This window comes from Morus notabilis, unplaced genomic scaffold (assembly GCF_000414095.1).
Source record: "Morus notabilis unplaced genomic scaffold, ASM41409v2 Scaffold276, whole genome shotgun sequence".
Lineage (NCBI taxonomy): Eukaryota > Viridiplantae > Streptophyta > Magnoliopsida > Rosales > Moraceae > Morus > Morus notabilis.
This window is the reverse complement of record NW_010361626.1, coordinates 753,470-766,644: the sequence shown is the minus strand read 5'-3', so window position 1 is coordinate 766,644 and position 13,175 is coordinate 753,470. Positions and strand designations below refer to the sequence as shown.

At 34.2% G+C, this 13,175-nt stretch overlaps 1 protein-coding gene and 1 pseudogene across 2 annotated transcripts; both read right to left on the bottom strand.

Annotated features, from left to right (window-relative positions):
• Positions 1-143: 143 nt before the first annotated feature.
• On the bottom strand, positions 144-6,997 carry LOC112092001 (annotated as a pseudogene).
• A 612-nt stretch (positions 6,998-7,609) lies between these two features.
• Positions 7,610-9,991, bottom strand: LOC21411521 (berberine bridge enzyme-like 15). Of its 2 annotated transcripts, none has more exons than XM_024167022.1 (2): positions 8,217-9,991; positions 7,610-8,006 (listed from the first exon to the last, which is right to left on the bottom strand). In XM_024167022.1, the coding sequence occupies exon 1, from the start codon at positions 9,872-9,874 to the stop codon at positions 8,228-8,230; it is 1,647 nt and encodes a 548-aa protein (XP_024022790.1). In that variant the 5' UTR covers positions 9,875-9,991; the 3' UTR covers positions 7,610-8,006; positions 8,217-8,227. The 2 variants fall into 2 exon arrangements, with proteins under 2 accessions (XP_024022790.1, XP_024022789.1); XM_024167021.1 differs by having other exon boundaries at positions 7,610-7,836.
• Positions 9,992-13,175: the final 3,184 nt, after the last annotated feature.

Genomic DNA, 13,175 nt, shown 5'->3' with positions numbered 1-13,175 from the left:
TGCGTATATTTGATTACTATTAGCAAATTGCCAATGCGAGTAATACGTCTATTTGTCCATGAAAACTTCAACTTGTACATCTCATGCTACTGGAGTTGTATGTGTGTAGAATCGAGGAAAAAATCCATTCAGCTTTAGATTTATCATGCTACTTGTGTATGCAGTGTTTTGTCTTTTGTCTTTTTAGATGATTTGTATAATTTTGTGTGTAACAGTTGAACAATGTCCCACTTCACTAGGTACTGTATGTTGTACAAATTCCCTTTTCTATGAGGAAAAGGAATTTCGGATTCTGAAATTGACTCATTTTCTCGCCAAAAGGGTAAAAAAAAAAAGAAGAAAATAAGCCAATATGAAAATCTTAAGAAAGTATATAGGTCAATTTTTAGTTATAGAAATTAATAGGTCATAACTTGTCAAGTTATGGTTCATAACCAGATAAGTTATGGACAAACTTGTCAAGTTATGGTTCATAGGCGGAGAAGTTATGGACAAAAATCGTGAATAACTTGTCAAGTTATGGTTCATAACCAGACAAGTTATGGACGAAAACAGTAATTTGGCCTATTTATTAACTTATATAAACTATTGACCTATTAATTTTAATTCATCTCAAGTGTTGGCCTATTTTTCTATTTCTCCCTATCATAAACACCAAGTCCTCTTGTGAAAACTTGGCCCAAATCCCCTTCAAGCCAACTGCTGGTATAGGGCTCCCCACAAAATCCGATTTGCCCTTGAACTTGCTTTTGTAGAGAGTTTTTCTATCTAGCAATAGCTGTGTGACATAAAAAATAATGTTGTTGTTATAAAAAAAAAAACACAAAACTGTCATTTTATAATGTCACCTTTTTATTATTATCCTCTTAATTATAACTGCTCTTTTATCATACTCGATCAATTTAAACAAATTAAAAGCAGAAAGAGCAATACATGTAATATTGACTTCACATTAATTTCTAAGCGTCAATTCTTAAAAAATTTCATAAAATAATTATTACGTAATTTTGTAGCATATGACGTGAAAATTATTTTGTTAATTACTTAAGGGTTTTCTACATTTAATTTTATAAAAAAAATACTTATATGTCAATTCCACTTATGAACATGCCAAGTAGTATAATTTTTATTACCTCTACAGGTTGATCATGAGTCTCGGACCTTTACCACTTTACTCTTAATAAATACTCTTTTATTAGTGTAATTATTTGACTAAAAAAATTATGAATTAAAAGTAAAAAATAAAAATCTTATGCATTTTATGAAAAATTGTGCATTTTTAAAGAAGTATTTGTTAAGATTAAGGAGCAAAATACATCACAGATTGAATCTAGCTTATCTCAATGCAATCTTGGGCCTGCAAGCCCAATTCAGGGAATCTCTCATTCATCAACTGGATTTTCCCTCCTAGAGATAGTGAGTTGAAAGAAGCTTGGACAGTCTTCTGATTCCCTAACATTTTGTATTATGATTCTAATAAAGAGATATTCATGTAACTGATCAGCAATGTACTGCCACTTGTGGACAAGCCCACTAGCACCTTGTGGTTTTTGAAACTGTAAAAACTGTCACAATTTGTGGCACACTAACTGGTTTCATCTCCCATGAAATAACAATCCCAAAATTCCCTCCCCCACCTCCTCTAATGGCCCAAAACAAGTCCTCACCCATTGTTTCTCTCTCAAGAATTGTTCCATTAGAATCCATTACATAAGCATCCAAGACATTATCCATTATGATGAATTAAGATTGCTATTATCTATTATCTATTATGATGAATTGTTCCATTAGAATTAAGATTGCTGAGATCTATTATGATGAATGGGGTTTTGCTGATATATGATAGGACTAATTCATAATCATGTCCTCCACTTCTAACTCTGACTTGTAAACCATGGCTTTTGCTGCAGATTATGGATGCTTGAACTTGGGAATGGTGGAAAGGTGTGATGATGAAAAGGGGTTTTAGCTTGACCATCTGGGGTTTTGTTGGGTTGATTGTAAGAGAAGTGGGTACAAAGGAGAGGTTAAGCTGTAGATGATTTGGCAGTTGTGGGTGTGGGACATCATGAACTGGGTTGACATGCACTGCATGAAATTTTCATGGACAGGACTGGGGACTACTTGCCCATGATATTCAAATGAAAATAAGCAAAGAAAACAGTGATTGAAAGCTCATTTTTGGTGGCTGATTCATAAGGAGAAGTTGGACTTAGAGAGTAACTTTGAGTGTACATAGTTTGAACTGATTTGTCACTTTTTTCTTTGAGATTAGTGGTGTTCTCACATTTCAATTGAGAGCCGCTTTCAGAATTTATTGGTAATAAAGTGGATTATCTATACTTTTCTTGTCTATCTTTAGAGATTTATGTATGTCAAACACACGACTTCATTATTTTAGAAGACTGATATCTCTAAAACAGTGTCAAATTAGTATGCTAATGTTAAAATTTAACATTTGAATGGAAAAATTATTATATCATGCAATTATATTTTATGCTAAATTTAACATTTATGGCACTAAGTATATGGCGCATATAAAATTTTGACAATTGATCGCTATTGTCAATATAATCATTTTTTTCATTTGTAATGATGTTGCTTTAAAATTATATAAAAATTAAAAACATACTTTTATAAATTTCAAATTTTATAACTATGCCAAAGAAATAAATATTACATTAGGATAGAGTTGTAAGTCGCGCCAGTTTGAGACCTGCCACTGTTGGTCTGGACTGACATTAAATTTTTTGGGTTTAGAGCCGGACTGAGCCGACCTTCTCTTTTTTAAGGCCAGCCCAATCCAGACCCAAACATCATATTTTTAAAGATTTTTTAAAAAATACCTTATAAAATTCCGGACCCATCCTCAGCCTTAAATTTTTTGGGCTCAAAATCAGACTGAGCCAGTCTAGATGGCCTAAACTTACACCTCTACATTATGGTAAAAAAAAAAAAAACAAATAATATATCAAACATCATTTTTGTTTTATATTTTTTTAATGTGAGATATAACATTTCCGCTGGTATTTGAATTGAAGATAGTATAATGTTTATTTAAAAGAAATTAAAAAGATAGTCTAATGTTAACATAAAACGTTAATCTCTGGTGACTATAGAGTATAGAGCGATCGCCATTTGCCGTATGCAAGATGCCGCCACCACGTCTTGATAGTCGATACAAACAAATATGGGAGCGATAATTCCCATGGGCAGGACTAGAAGGATAAATGTGATCTATACGTGAAATATCAAAACAACCATTTTCTGTCCTTTCTATTTCAATCGGCAACTATAGGCAATTTGCTCTTTTTTTTTTTTTTTTTTTTTTTTTTTTTTTCTTTTAAATTTTTTTTTTTTTTTTTTTTTTTTTTTTTTTTTTTTTATCCTTGAAAGTGTTCTTTCTTGTTGGGAGCTAGAAATATTCGTTAGGAATTTGTCAAGTTCAATTATCTGCTAAATACAGTGTTCAAAATTCATGGTATGGATGAGAATGAATATGACTGTATGTAAGTGGACGTCCCCCGGGCACCCCTAGGGTACTTTTGGGACACCCCGGGGCATTCTTGGGACACCTCTGGGACACTTCTGGGACACTTCTGGAACACTCTTGGGAGACTCTCGGAATTTATGGATTTAAAATTATAATTTAGAATTATTTTTATTTTACGTGTGTTTTTTGTGAGAAAAAAATACTATAAAAAATCATAAATCATTATTCAAAATTAATGATGAATATAAGAAACAAATATCTCGGAAGTGAAGCGGATACAAGCCGGCAAATATAAATATAATACAGTCTCTCTAGTTTTCTGGGCAATTCCGGAAACTGGGCTATAATTTCATGTATCGGCATTTGTTGATCCGTCGGTCAAATGGGTTCTTCGGTCGGCATTTGTACACATGACATGGTGTTACATGCCGAGTTATAACTTTATTATTGTGCCACTTGACAAGCCAATATTGGCCAATCTTGGTAAACGGCAGCAATTTATGCATGATATCCAATGTGGATAAGAATTGGCACGTAAATATTGACAATTTTTTTTTCTTTTTTTAATGAAAGTAAATATAAGTAATCGATCTCCCTATTTAGCAAAAAAAAAAAAAAAAGTACTCGATCTCCCTCACCTCAGATCGCGCCGCTCCCACTTCTAGGTCAGAATATGTTCTTATATTACCTTATATTTTAGTCACATTTGAAATGTCCATATCTAACTATACATTAAAAATGTGCTAGTTAGTGTCGACCATTTTTTTTTTCTTTCCAATATTCTTCATTTTTTGCACTTTTTATTTATTATTTATTGTTTTCTCTCTCTGTTTTTTTTAAGGAAAATGTAGCCAAATATTAATGGGCTAAGTCAATCGAAATCGCAGAGACTACAAATAACGGGATAGCCTCAATACCCCTTACATTAACAAAACTATAAAACGTGAAATTACCCGTTACTTGTTATTTATTGTTTTATTTTATTTAGAGCTTAAAAATAAGCAGTTTAATTTTTTTTCTAAAAAAGTGAAAATTATTGGTTTATTATAGTTATGTGGTTGTGTGGAGAAAATTCTTCACTTTATTTGTCTTCTTTATTCCATTAGCTTACCCAAAAGTTATTGGGGAGACACCACATGTGAAACTGACTCAACACACTTTAAGAGTCTAATTTGACTCAAAAAGTTAACATATTAAGTCTTTGGTCATTCTATGTATATAAATCATTTCACATTCTCATTCACTTTTCATGTGAGACAACACACATGCACTTTTCTCAACAATCTCCTCCTCATGTGTCTCCTCGAATTAAAGTTTCAAGTAGCTGGCACATTCAAGCATCACACTCCAAACGGGAGCCAACTCAAGCATGGGAAAGAGAGCTGAAACCATGCGAGTCCACCAAATGCTCCACCATCCGCGCACCTGCGGGAACACCAACTCTCTACAAGAGGCAACGTGGAAACTGTAACCGAGTGTGATCGCTTGATCTATACGAACCATCGGCTCTGATACCGCTTGTTGGGGAGACACCACATGCGAAACTGACCCAACACACTTTAGGAGCCCAACTTGACCCAAAGGTTAACCTATTAGGTCTTGGGTCCTTTTATGTATATAAATCACTTCACATTCTCATCCACTTTCCATATAAAACAACACACACATACACTTTTCTCAACAAAAATAAACTAAAGATTTAATTACTGAAACAAATTAAATTAAGGGTAATGTCAACCTTGTAACTATAAAACTTATGTTATTCAACCAAAAAAGGAGATAAGAAGTAATAAAATCAAGAGCCAATTTTAGAAGTGGCTGATTAATTGTACGGTTACTGCCACGGGATCTATATCTATGGGATCTCAAGTTACGAGATGTCTTGGGCAACCATGAATTATATGATTTAACAGTAAATCTCTAATTAATTTGGTGGCCACTTATTGATTGGCTCTATCTGATTGACTAGTCATCGACTATTTTTTCAAGTGATATATTTTAGAAGTGGTCATTAAAATTGGCCACCTCGTCTAATTTCTCTTCATTTTTTAGACTTGAAATGTTCATTTTCTTATACATTTAACTTTTATGAAAAATTAGTTAATGTTTAAGTAAAATTAGAGGGAAAAAAACTTTCAAGAGCATTGTTGTGTGAAAAAATATGACGGACACCTGGACGAACGATAATGCGACACGTGGCCTTAACTACTCCCCGCCAAGCAACAACCCTCGACGTTTACAGCTCTAAAGCCCAAGCACGAAGTCCAACTTAGGGCGACGATTCCTTCTGGCGTCAACAGATCGTGCCGTCGAGCTTAAGGCACAAAAATCTCTCGACCGCATAATCGACCACCAAGAAGGACGATTGGGCTAAGCGTCGCTGGCGACGAGGGGAACGTTCTCTGGAGGACGTGGCAAGTTGCGTACAAAAGTGGGGGACGTCAGCAGGCCTTAATTGCAAGCTCTTAAACCGCCCCACAGGGGACATGAGAGTGTTACAGGGACGCACAGAGCCGTAATAGAAGACTAATTGGCTGAGTGAACAGTGCTGATTAGTGGGCTACGTCTGGGCCTAAAAAAGGGAGAGCACTTGAGTGCTTTTGCCTACGAGGAAAACCCACCCAGTGAAGGAAGCCCAGTATAAAAAAAGAGAGACCCCCTACGAGGAGGGGGTTCAGATCGAAGAAGAGAAAAAAGAGAGTGAGAGATAACAATCGATGTAAATTGTAATCCCCTAAAAAAGAAATATACAACCACAGTGGATGTAGCTCCAATTTTTCAGAGTGAACCAGTATAAAATTTCTTGTCTTCTTTATTTGTGGGCATCTCAAATTATACACACCATACACCCCGAACAATAAATTTTCACACATATTCAACACATAGGCCGGTAATCCAAAGGGAAACTAAGAGGTAACCCGGCCGGTTTTTTGTTGATGAGAAATCACCGTCAACAAGCATTGATGTCAAGAATAGCGAATTTAGCATCATGATATTTAAATGAAATAGTTAAATTCCCATGAGTGGTCCATGGTACACTGCCAAAAATCTAATATTTAGCAACCAATCAATTCTAATGGGAGAGACCATTCGCTATTAGGTCATTAGGCTTCTAATAAAGAGAGAAGAAAAATTACAAAATCACAAAACAAGCATAAATAATAGAGCACTTGCATGGTTATAAATTAAGACCCATATTTTGGCTTTGGAGTAGGTGGCCGGAACTCTTGATCTATCAGTATTATTTGCTAAATCATTTAGTTGAGTAATTCTCATGAAATTACAATATACGGTAACATGAGATGCAAAATGTTTTTGCACAAATATTTGAAATGCGTTCCGTTGTGTTTATAAATTTTCCGCAATCAAATCCAATACCTTCCCAACCGCGCGATGTCGCTATTGCTGTTGCAAGATTTGGCAACACGGTGACAACGGCGACAAGATCTGCCTGCACAAGAAACCATAGAAACGCATCGCACTCCCTTTGCTACACACCTCCATAGATCTCCCCCTTCAAGTAGATCAATGGTTTACTTTTACTTTTATGTGGAGAAATTTCTTTTCCTTCTTTAAACCACTAATTTACTCAAAAGTAGATCAATGGTTTACTTTAATTTTTATTTTCATGTGGAGAATTCTATCTCTCTCTCTCTCTTAAATCAATGGCTTACTCAAAATTGTCCCAATTGTTTACTTTAATTCTATGTATATGAAGAATATATTTTTTTTCTTCTAATTATACCACTTCTTTGCTGAAAGTAAACCAATAGTGTAATTCTATATTTTTGTGGGGTAATTTTTTTTTTGTTTCCCTCCTTTATACCACCACTACATTCACCAAAAAGTTGACCATTGCTTGTGTTAAAAATAAAAAAATAAAAAGTTGACCATTGCTTTACTTTGATTTTGTGTTTGTGTGGAGAAACATTTTTCTTTTATCTTTTTTATCTTTTAAATCATTTGTATACTCGATAGTAGACCAATGGTATATTATAATTATATTATGCGTTTCTGTGGAGAAACTTCTTTTTTTTTTTTTTTCTTTTGAAACTGCTGATTTACTAAAAAATAGACCAATGGTTTACTTACTGAAATAGATTAAAATGAGGGTTAGTTATGAAATATAAAATAGATAGTGGCGACAACTAAAAGCCCATTCCATCAGAAGCGGCATGTAAAAAAAAAAATAAAAAATAAAAGAAAAATCTAGGAGCATTGGTGTCAAAAACAACAAATTTAGCACCATCATATTGAAAGGAAGTAGTTGGCTCCCACTAGTGGTCCACGGTGCAACAATCAATTAATTCCAATAGTAGGGACCGTGCTTTTATTTTAGGCACCTAAAGAGAGTAGAAAGAACAATAAGTCTTGATAATAAACAATCACAAAATTACAAAACAAGCATAAAAAATATGTAGAGCACTTGCATAGTTACATAATGTTCAATTATTCAACAAACAATGAATTCCAATATGAGGGATCCTGCTCTTAGATCTCTAGGCATAGGCACCTAGAAAGAAAAATAACACTCAATACATAAAATCACAAAATTTCAAAACATGTACAATTAAGCGCTTTCTGCATTCATTATTAGACATATGAATTTTATTGTCTCATTTTTTATTTAAATAATAATATATTATGTTAATAGAATTCACGTATCGATAGTAAATGCAAAAAAAAAAAGTGAAAAAAAAAAATGATAGTTATCATTTCTCACCTCCATTTGTTTTACTCTATTTCTGTCCTCCCTTGAGTCGAAAACAGTGGAGGGACACTCTGCTCGTCTTGAAAGAAATTAAGTGGGTCAACTTCACTCTTCACAATCGCCAACCTTTCAAAGTTTCCTTTAAAATACTTGAGACCCCATCTTTTGGCTTTGGAGTAGGTGGTTCCATTAAAGTCATTCATGCCCAAATCCAAGTCCCTATAGTTTAGGTACGAACCTCTTGGTCTTGTAGACACATAAGGAGTCATATGCTCATAAATCCTCCTTATCCAATCCATGTGTCTCCTCGTTGACTCAATAATTTCCCCATCTCGCCACTGCACAAAGTATTGTATATTGTACAAATTGCCTTTTCTATGTGGAAATGGAATTTCATATTCTGATACCTCATCCATTTTCCCACCATATGGATCCATGATCAAGACGGGTCTCTCCTCTTCCAAACACCATTGCCAAAGCTCTTCCAAGACTGATTCCGACATCGGTTCCCGGACGTAGTCCGATTTAGCCTTGAAGAATCTCTTCGGCTGTGGTACTCTTTCAATCAACGCTTCTTTTGTGTATGCATCTGGGTACCCAGAAAAGTACATTACGGACCCAATCCAACTCATTTCAGAGCAATCACTTTTCTTCAAACCCAATTCAGGAAATCTCTCCCCCATTATTCTGACAACCTCATCAGCTCTCCCGAGAAACAGGGAATTAAACCTCACTTTGAGTTGTGTCGTTTTTCCTAGTACTTTGTTTACATCATCCCTGATTTCTTCTACCACAACTCTCACAAACAAATTTTCATCAAACTTTGGACCAACATATTGCCACTTACGGACAAGCTTAGTAGCAAGTTTATCTAACCTTTTCTCAAGGTTGAAAACAGTGACAATTGGTGGGACATAAACGAGCTTGATCTTCCATGAAAGAACGACACAAAAGCTCGATCCGCCGCCTCCTCGGATCGCCCAAAATAGATCTTCTCCCATTGATTCTCTATCAAGAACTCTTCCTTTGGCGTCAACTACATGAGCATCAACAATGTTATCTGCCGCCAATCCATATTTCCTCAACATGGTCCCAAATCCACCCCCACTAAAGTGTCCACCAACACCAACTGTTGGGCAAAGCCCGGCAGGGAATCCATGGACAGGACTTTTCTCCGCTATTCGGTAATACAATTCGCCTAAACTCGCTCCGGTTTCGACCCAAGCCGTGTTGTCTTCTATGTCGATGCTAATGGATCGGAGGTTGAGGAGATCAAGGATGACAAATGGGGAAAAATTACTTGAAGTGTAAGAAAGGCCTTCATAGTCATGGCCTCCACTTTGTGTTCTCAATTGGAGGCCATTTTGTTTGCAACAAAGGATGGTGGCTTGGACATGGGAAGTGACTAATGGTGTTACAATGAAGAGTGGTTTTGGGGTTGTCGGGGATGAGAATCTGAGGTTTTTGATTGAGGAGTTGAGGAGGAATGCGTAGGAAGAATTGGTGGGAGAGTGGAGGATTTTGGAGATGGGAATTTGGGGTGGTGAGTTTAGAGAAAAACATTGAATGAAGTTGTCATGAATTAAGAAACCAGATGATGATGATGATGATATTGGGATTTGGAGAATGAAAGTTGAAATGGAACACAAAAGAAGGATTTTTGAGTTCATTTTTTTCTTTCTAATTGTGGGGGTAGTTGGGTATGTTAGAAGAAGATGAGTTTCTTTCTGAAATGATGGTAGTGATCTATATTTGACTTTTTATTCCTTTTTTTTTTTTCAGTTGGCTTTTCATCAAATACATGTAAATTTATATATGCATAAAATATGAAAAACAAGGGAACATATCTCCAAGATATGTCTTATAAAATCAAGGAGAGATCTGCACAAATCGTGCAGGAAAATGATGGATAACACGTGGGACTACATATCAAATTCTATTAACATGCGTGTGAAACATGTGGTCAATACTTGAAGGGGTAAAACCACGTATGGTTACTTTGTTGTCGGTTTGATATACTGAAACTCAAACTACCAAAAAAAAAAATTGTAGATACACTCTGCACACGCCTATATTTGAAGGATTAACTTCATCCAAAACACACTCGCTAACGCAGAAGGATAATGAGGGCATGTTTAATTCGTTGATTTGAGTTTTTAATTCGAATTTAAATGTAATTTTATGTGAGAATTCTTTATTGTAATAAAAAAATCAGATGTGATTATTTATGAGAATTTTTTTACTGTAACAAAATTTGAATTTTAAACTCGAATCGGTAAAATAAACGAGACCTGAGTGTTTTCTTTAAAAGTAGCTCTATTTTTAAAGAAACCAATAAACATAGAGACGACCCGTAATCAATTTTTTGATCATTATATTTAATTAGAATCAATTTTTGATCATTATATCTATTTAAAATAAAATAAAATTAAAAAGTACATAAAATTAACAGTTTCTAATACATATCTAATAATTAAAAAAAAAACTATCAATAGTTTCATTTTTCTGATCCCTCAAAGAAATATACAAATACAATACACTAAAATGCACCGGAACTTATGGTACCCCACACTTTGTCATCGGGAAATACCTAAAACACCCTATATATTTACTTAAATCATTACTTTTATCCTTCTTATTATGAAATGTCTAGAATATTTATGTGTATCTTCAAAATGCCACATTTTATCCTTTATGCTTTTTAAAATAGTCTAAAAATAATCTCCTACCAGAACTCAATAATTAGCATTTTGCAGTGACACGTCTGTGGACAAGAGTCATCCATCCACAAATTTTATTACTCGGCCTACCCAAGGGTGGAGATTGCCCTTGTCTTTGGAATGTTGGTTTTCACCGTACGTACCCGCGTCAGAACAGTGACCGACGGTTTGGCCGAGCAGACAACCAAAAATTTGTATGCTTGGTAATTTATGGTGTGTGTTTTTGTGTTAGGTTAAATCTTTTTTAATTACATTTTATTTTTATGTTATTATATCATTTTTTATTTATGTTAGATATAATTTGTTATTATAATTTGTCTTTTTTTTTTTTTTGTGGAGGTTATATGGTAGAAAATCAACCAGTATGGATTACATATATCTTTTGTGTGATTGTTGATCTTGTATATGACATTGATGTAAGCTGCTGACACAACGTAGTGAAAACTGGGTTGGAAAAACTCTTATTAGTGATCCGATGATTTATTTTGGTTGTGATTAAAACTATGTAGCACGGTGGTCAGTTTTTTCTTTTCTTTTCTTTTCTTATTAGGTGGCCGATGCTCGTGAATATCCTCAGAGATGACCTATGATATGACTAAAAAGGCATTATAATATGGTATTTATCAGAGGTAATCTGCCAGATTACTCCAGCGACGGGTAGGACCGGGCCAATAATTGTTGATTCCTTCATCATAATCTGGCAAATTACTAGTAGTAATCTAGTTGGTACTCCAATGTCTGACGCCAGCGACCAGCATAACAATTTCGATGAAAACATGTTCTGTTGATTTTTGATCATTCCTATGAAGTTTCAAAACTCTAAACCCTCTTATTAGATTGAGAAAATTCTTACCATGGCTCATTAATCATGAAAACTTTTCCAATTTCTCACATAATTCACTGAGCCATGCTGATCCTGAAGTAGCCTTGAGATCAAGCACAAATCCTTCAAGTCATTCTTGGCCTTTGTCCAGCGTATAGACTATAAAGAGGCTTTGGACAGCTGAACCGTGAAATTCATGATTATTTTGTTCAGAAAGAGAAATTTACGTTCTGATGTAATGAGATAAGCTAAAATATATTGGAGCCTTTAAGCATTTGGCCGGCCATCCTTCTTCACCTCACTTTCCATTTGTCAAAATCTCATCCTTCCATTCTTTTGTTACTTTTAATCTCAACTATTGATCACTTAATAATTATCCTATTTTGATTCAGCTTAATTTCCTGTCCGGTGTGCGTTTTATCTAGCGTTTTTCAGATAGTTGATCAACTTAGTCAACTTTGACCATTCTTGACTAATTTTTCGAAGGTGACGTTTTAGCCGACTTTTGGTCAACAAATTTTGACTCAATCCACTTAAATAAGTCAAAACTCCAATTTACACGATTCGGCCTTCCGAACCATTTTTTCATCCATTTTTCGTTCCCATTTTTTTTTAAAACCATATTATTAAGATTATAGTTTTGTCAACTAAATTAGGACCATTATAATTTTTGATTTAGGATTTTCTTAACTTAATTAAATTTGTTTTTCTTTTTGAAAAGAGGAATAACTAAATTTGTTTTAAAATTAAGAATTAGATTCGTTTTTTCCTCAAAAAAAAAAAAAAAGAATTAGATTCACTTTCAAATCATATTTGCTTTGAGCTTAGATTTTGGCTTCTATAATCAGGACACTTTATGTTAAGTTTATTTTGGAATTCTATCAACAATTTATTCATTCAGAGTTTTTGGCAATAAACCGGTCTTTTAGTTGCCACCTTTAACCCCTGGAGAATCGACTTTTGCAACCTGATCAAAAGTTTAAATTTTGTTTCAAGGAAATGATCTCCAAAATTATATATATATATATATATATACGGGTGTAATTTTAATGGTTACTTTAATATTTATTTATTACTGGGTATTATTATTTTAACTGTAAGATATTAATCCGATGGTTATAATAAATTACATAATTAGCTAAAAAAATTTACAACAATTAATGAGATTGAATTCTTATCACGCCATATCATCGAATTTTTATATTTGATAATAACTATCGATAGAAATGTAACTATTAAAAACTTGTTTATATATGTATACTACTATACTTCAAGAATTATTACGTATTCAACCTACACGCATATTTTCTTGTTTAAATGCTCTCTAACATTTTTATGTTGGTGTTAGGCTGAGTTAGGTGTGTATGTACAGGTGCTGGACCGGCTCATGAATCATGATGCATGCACAGGAGGCTATATGGGTTGGGC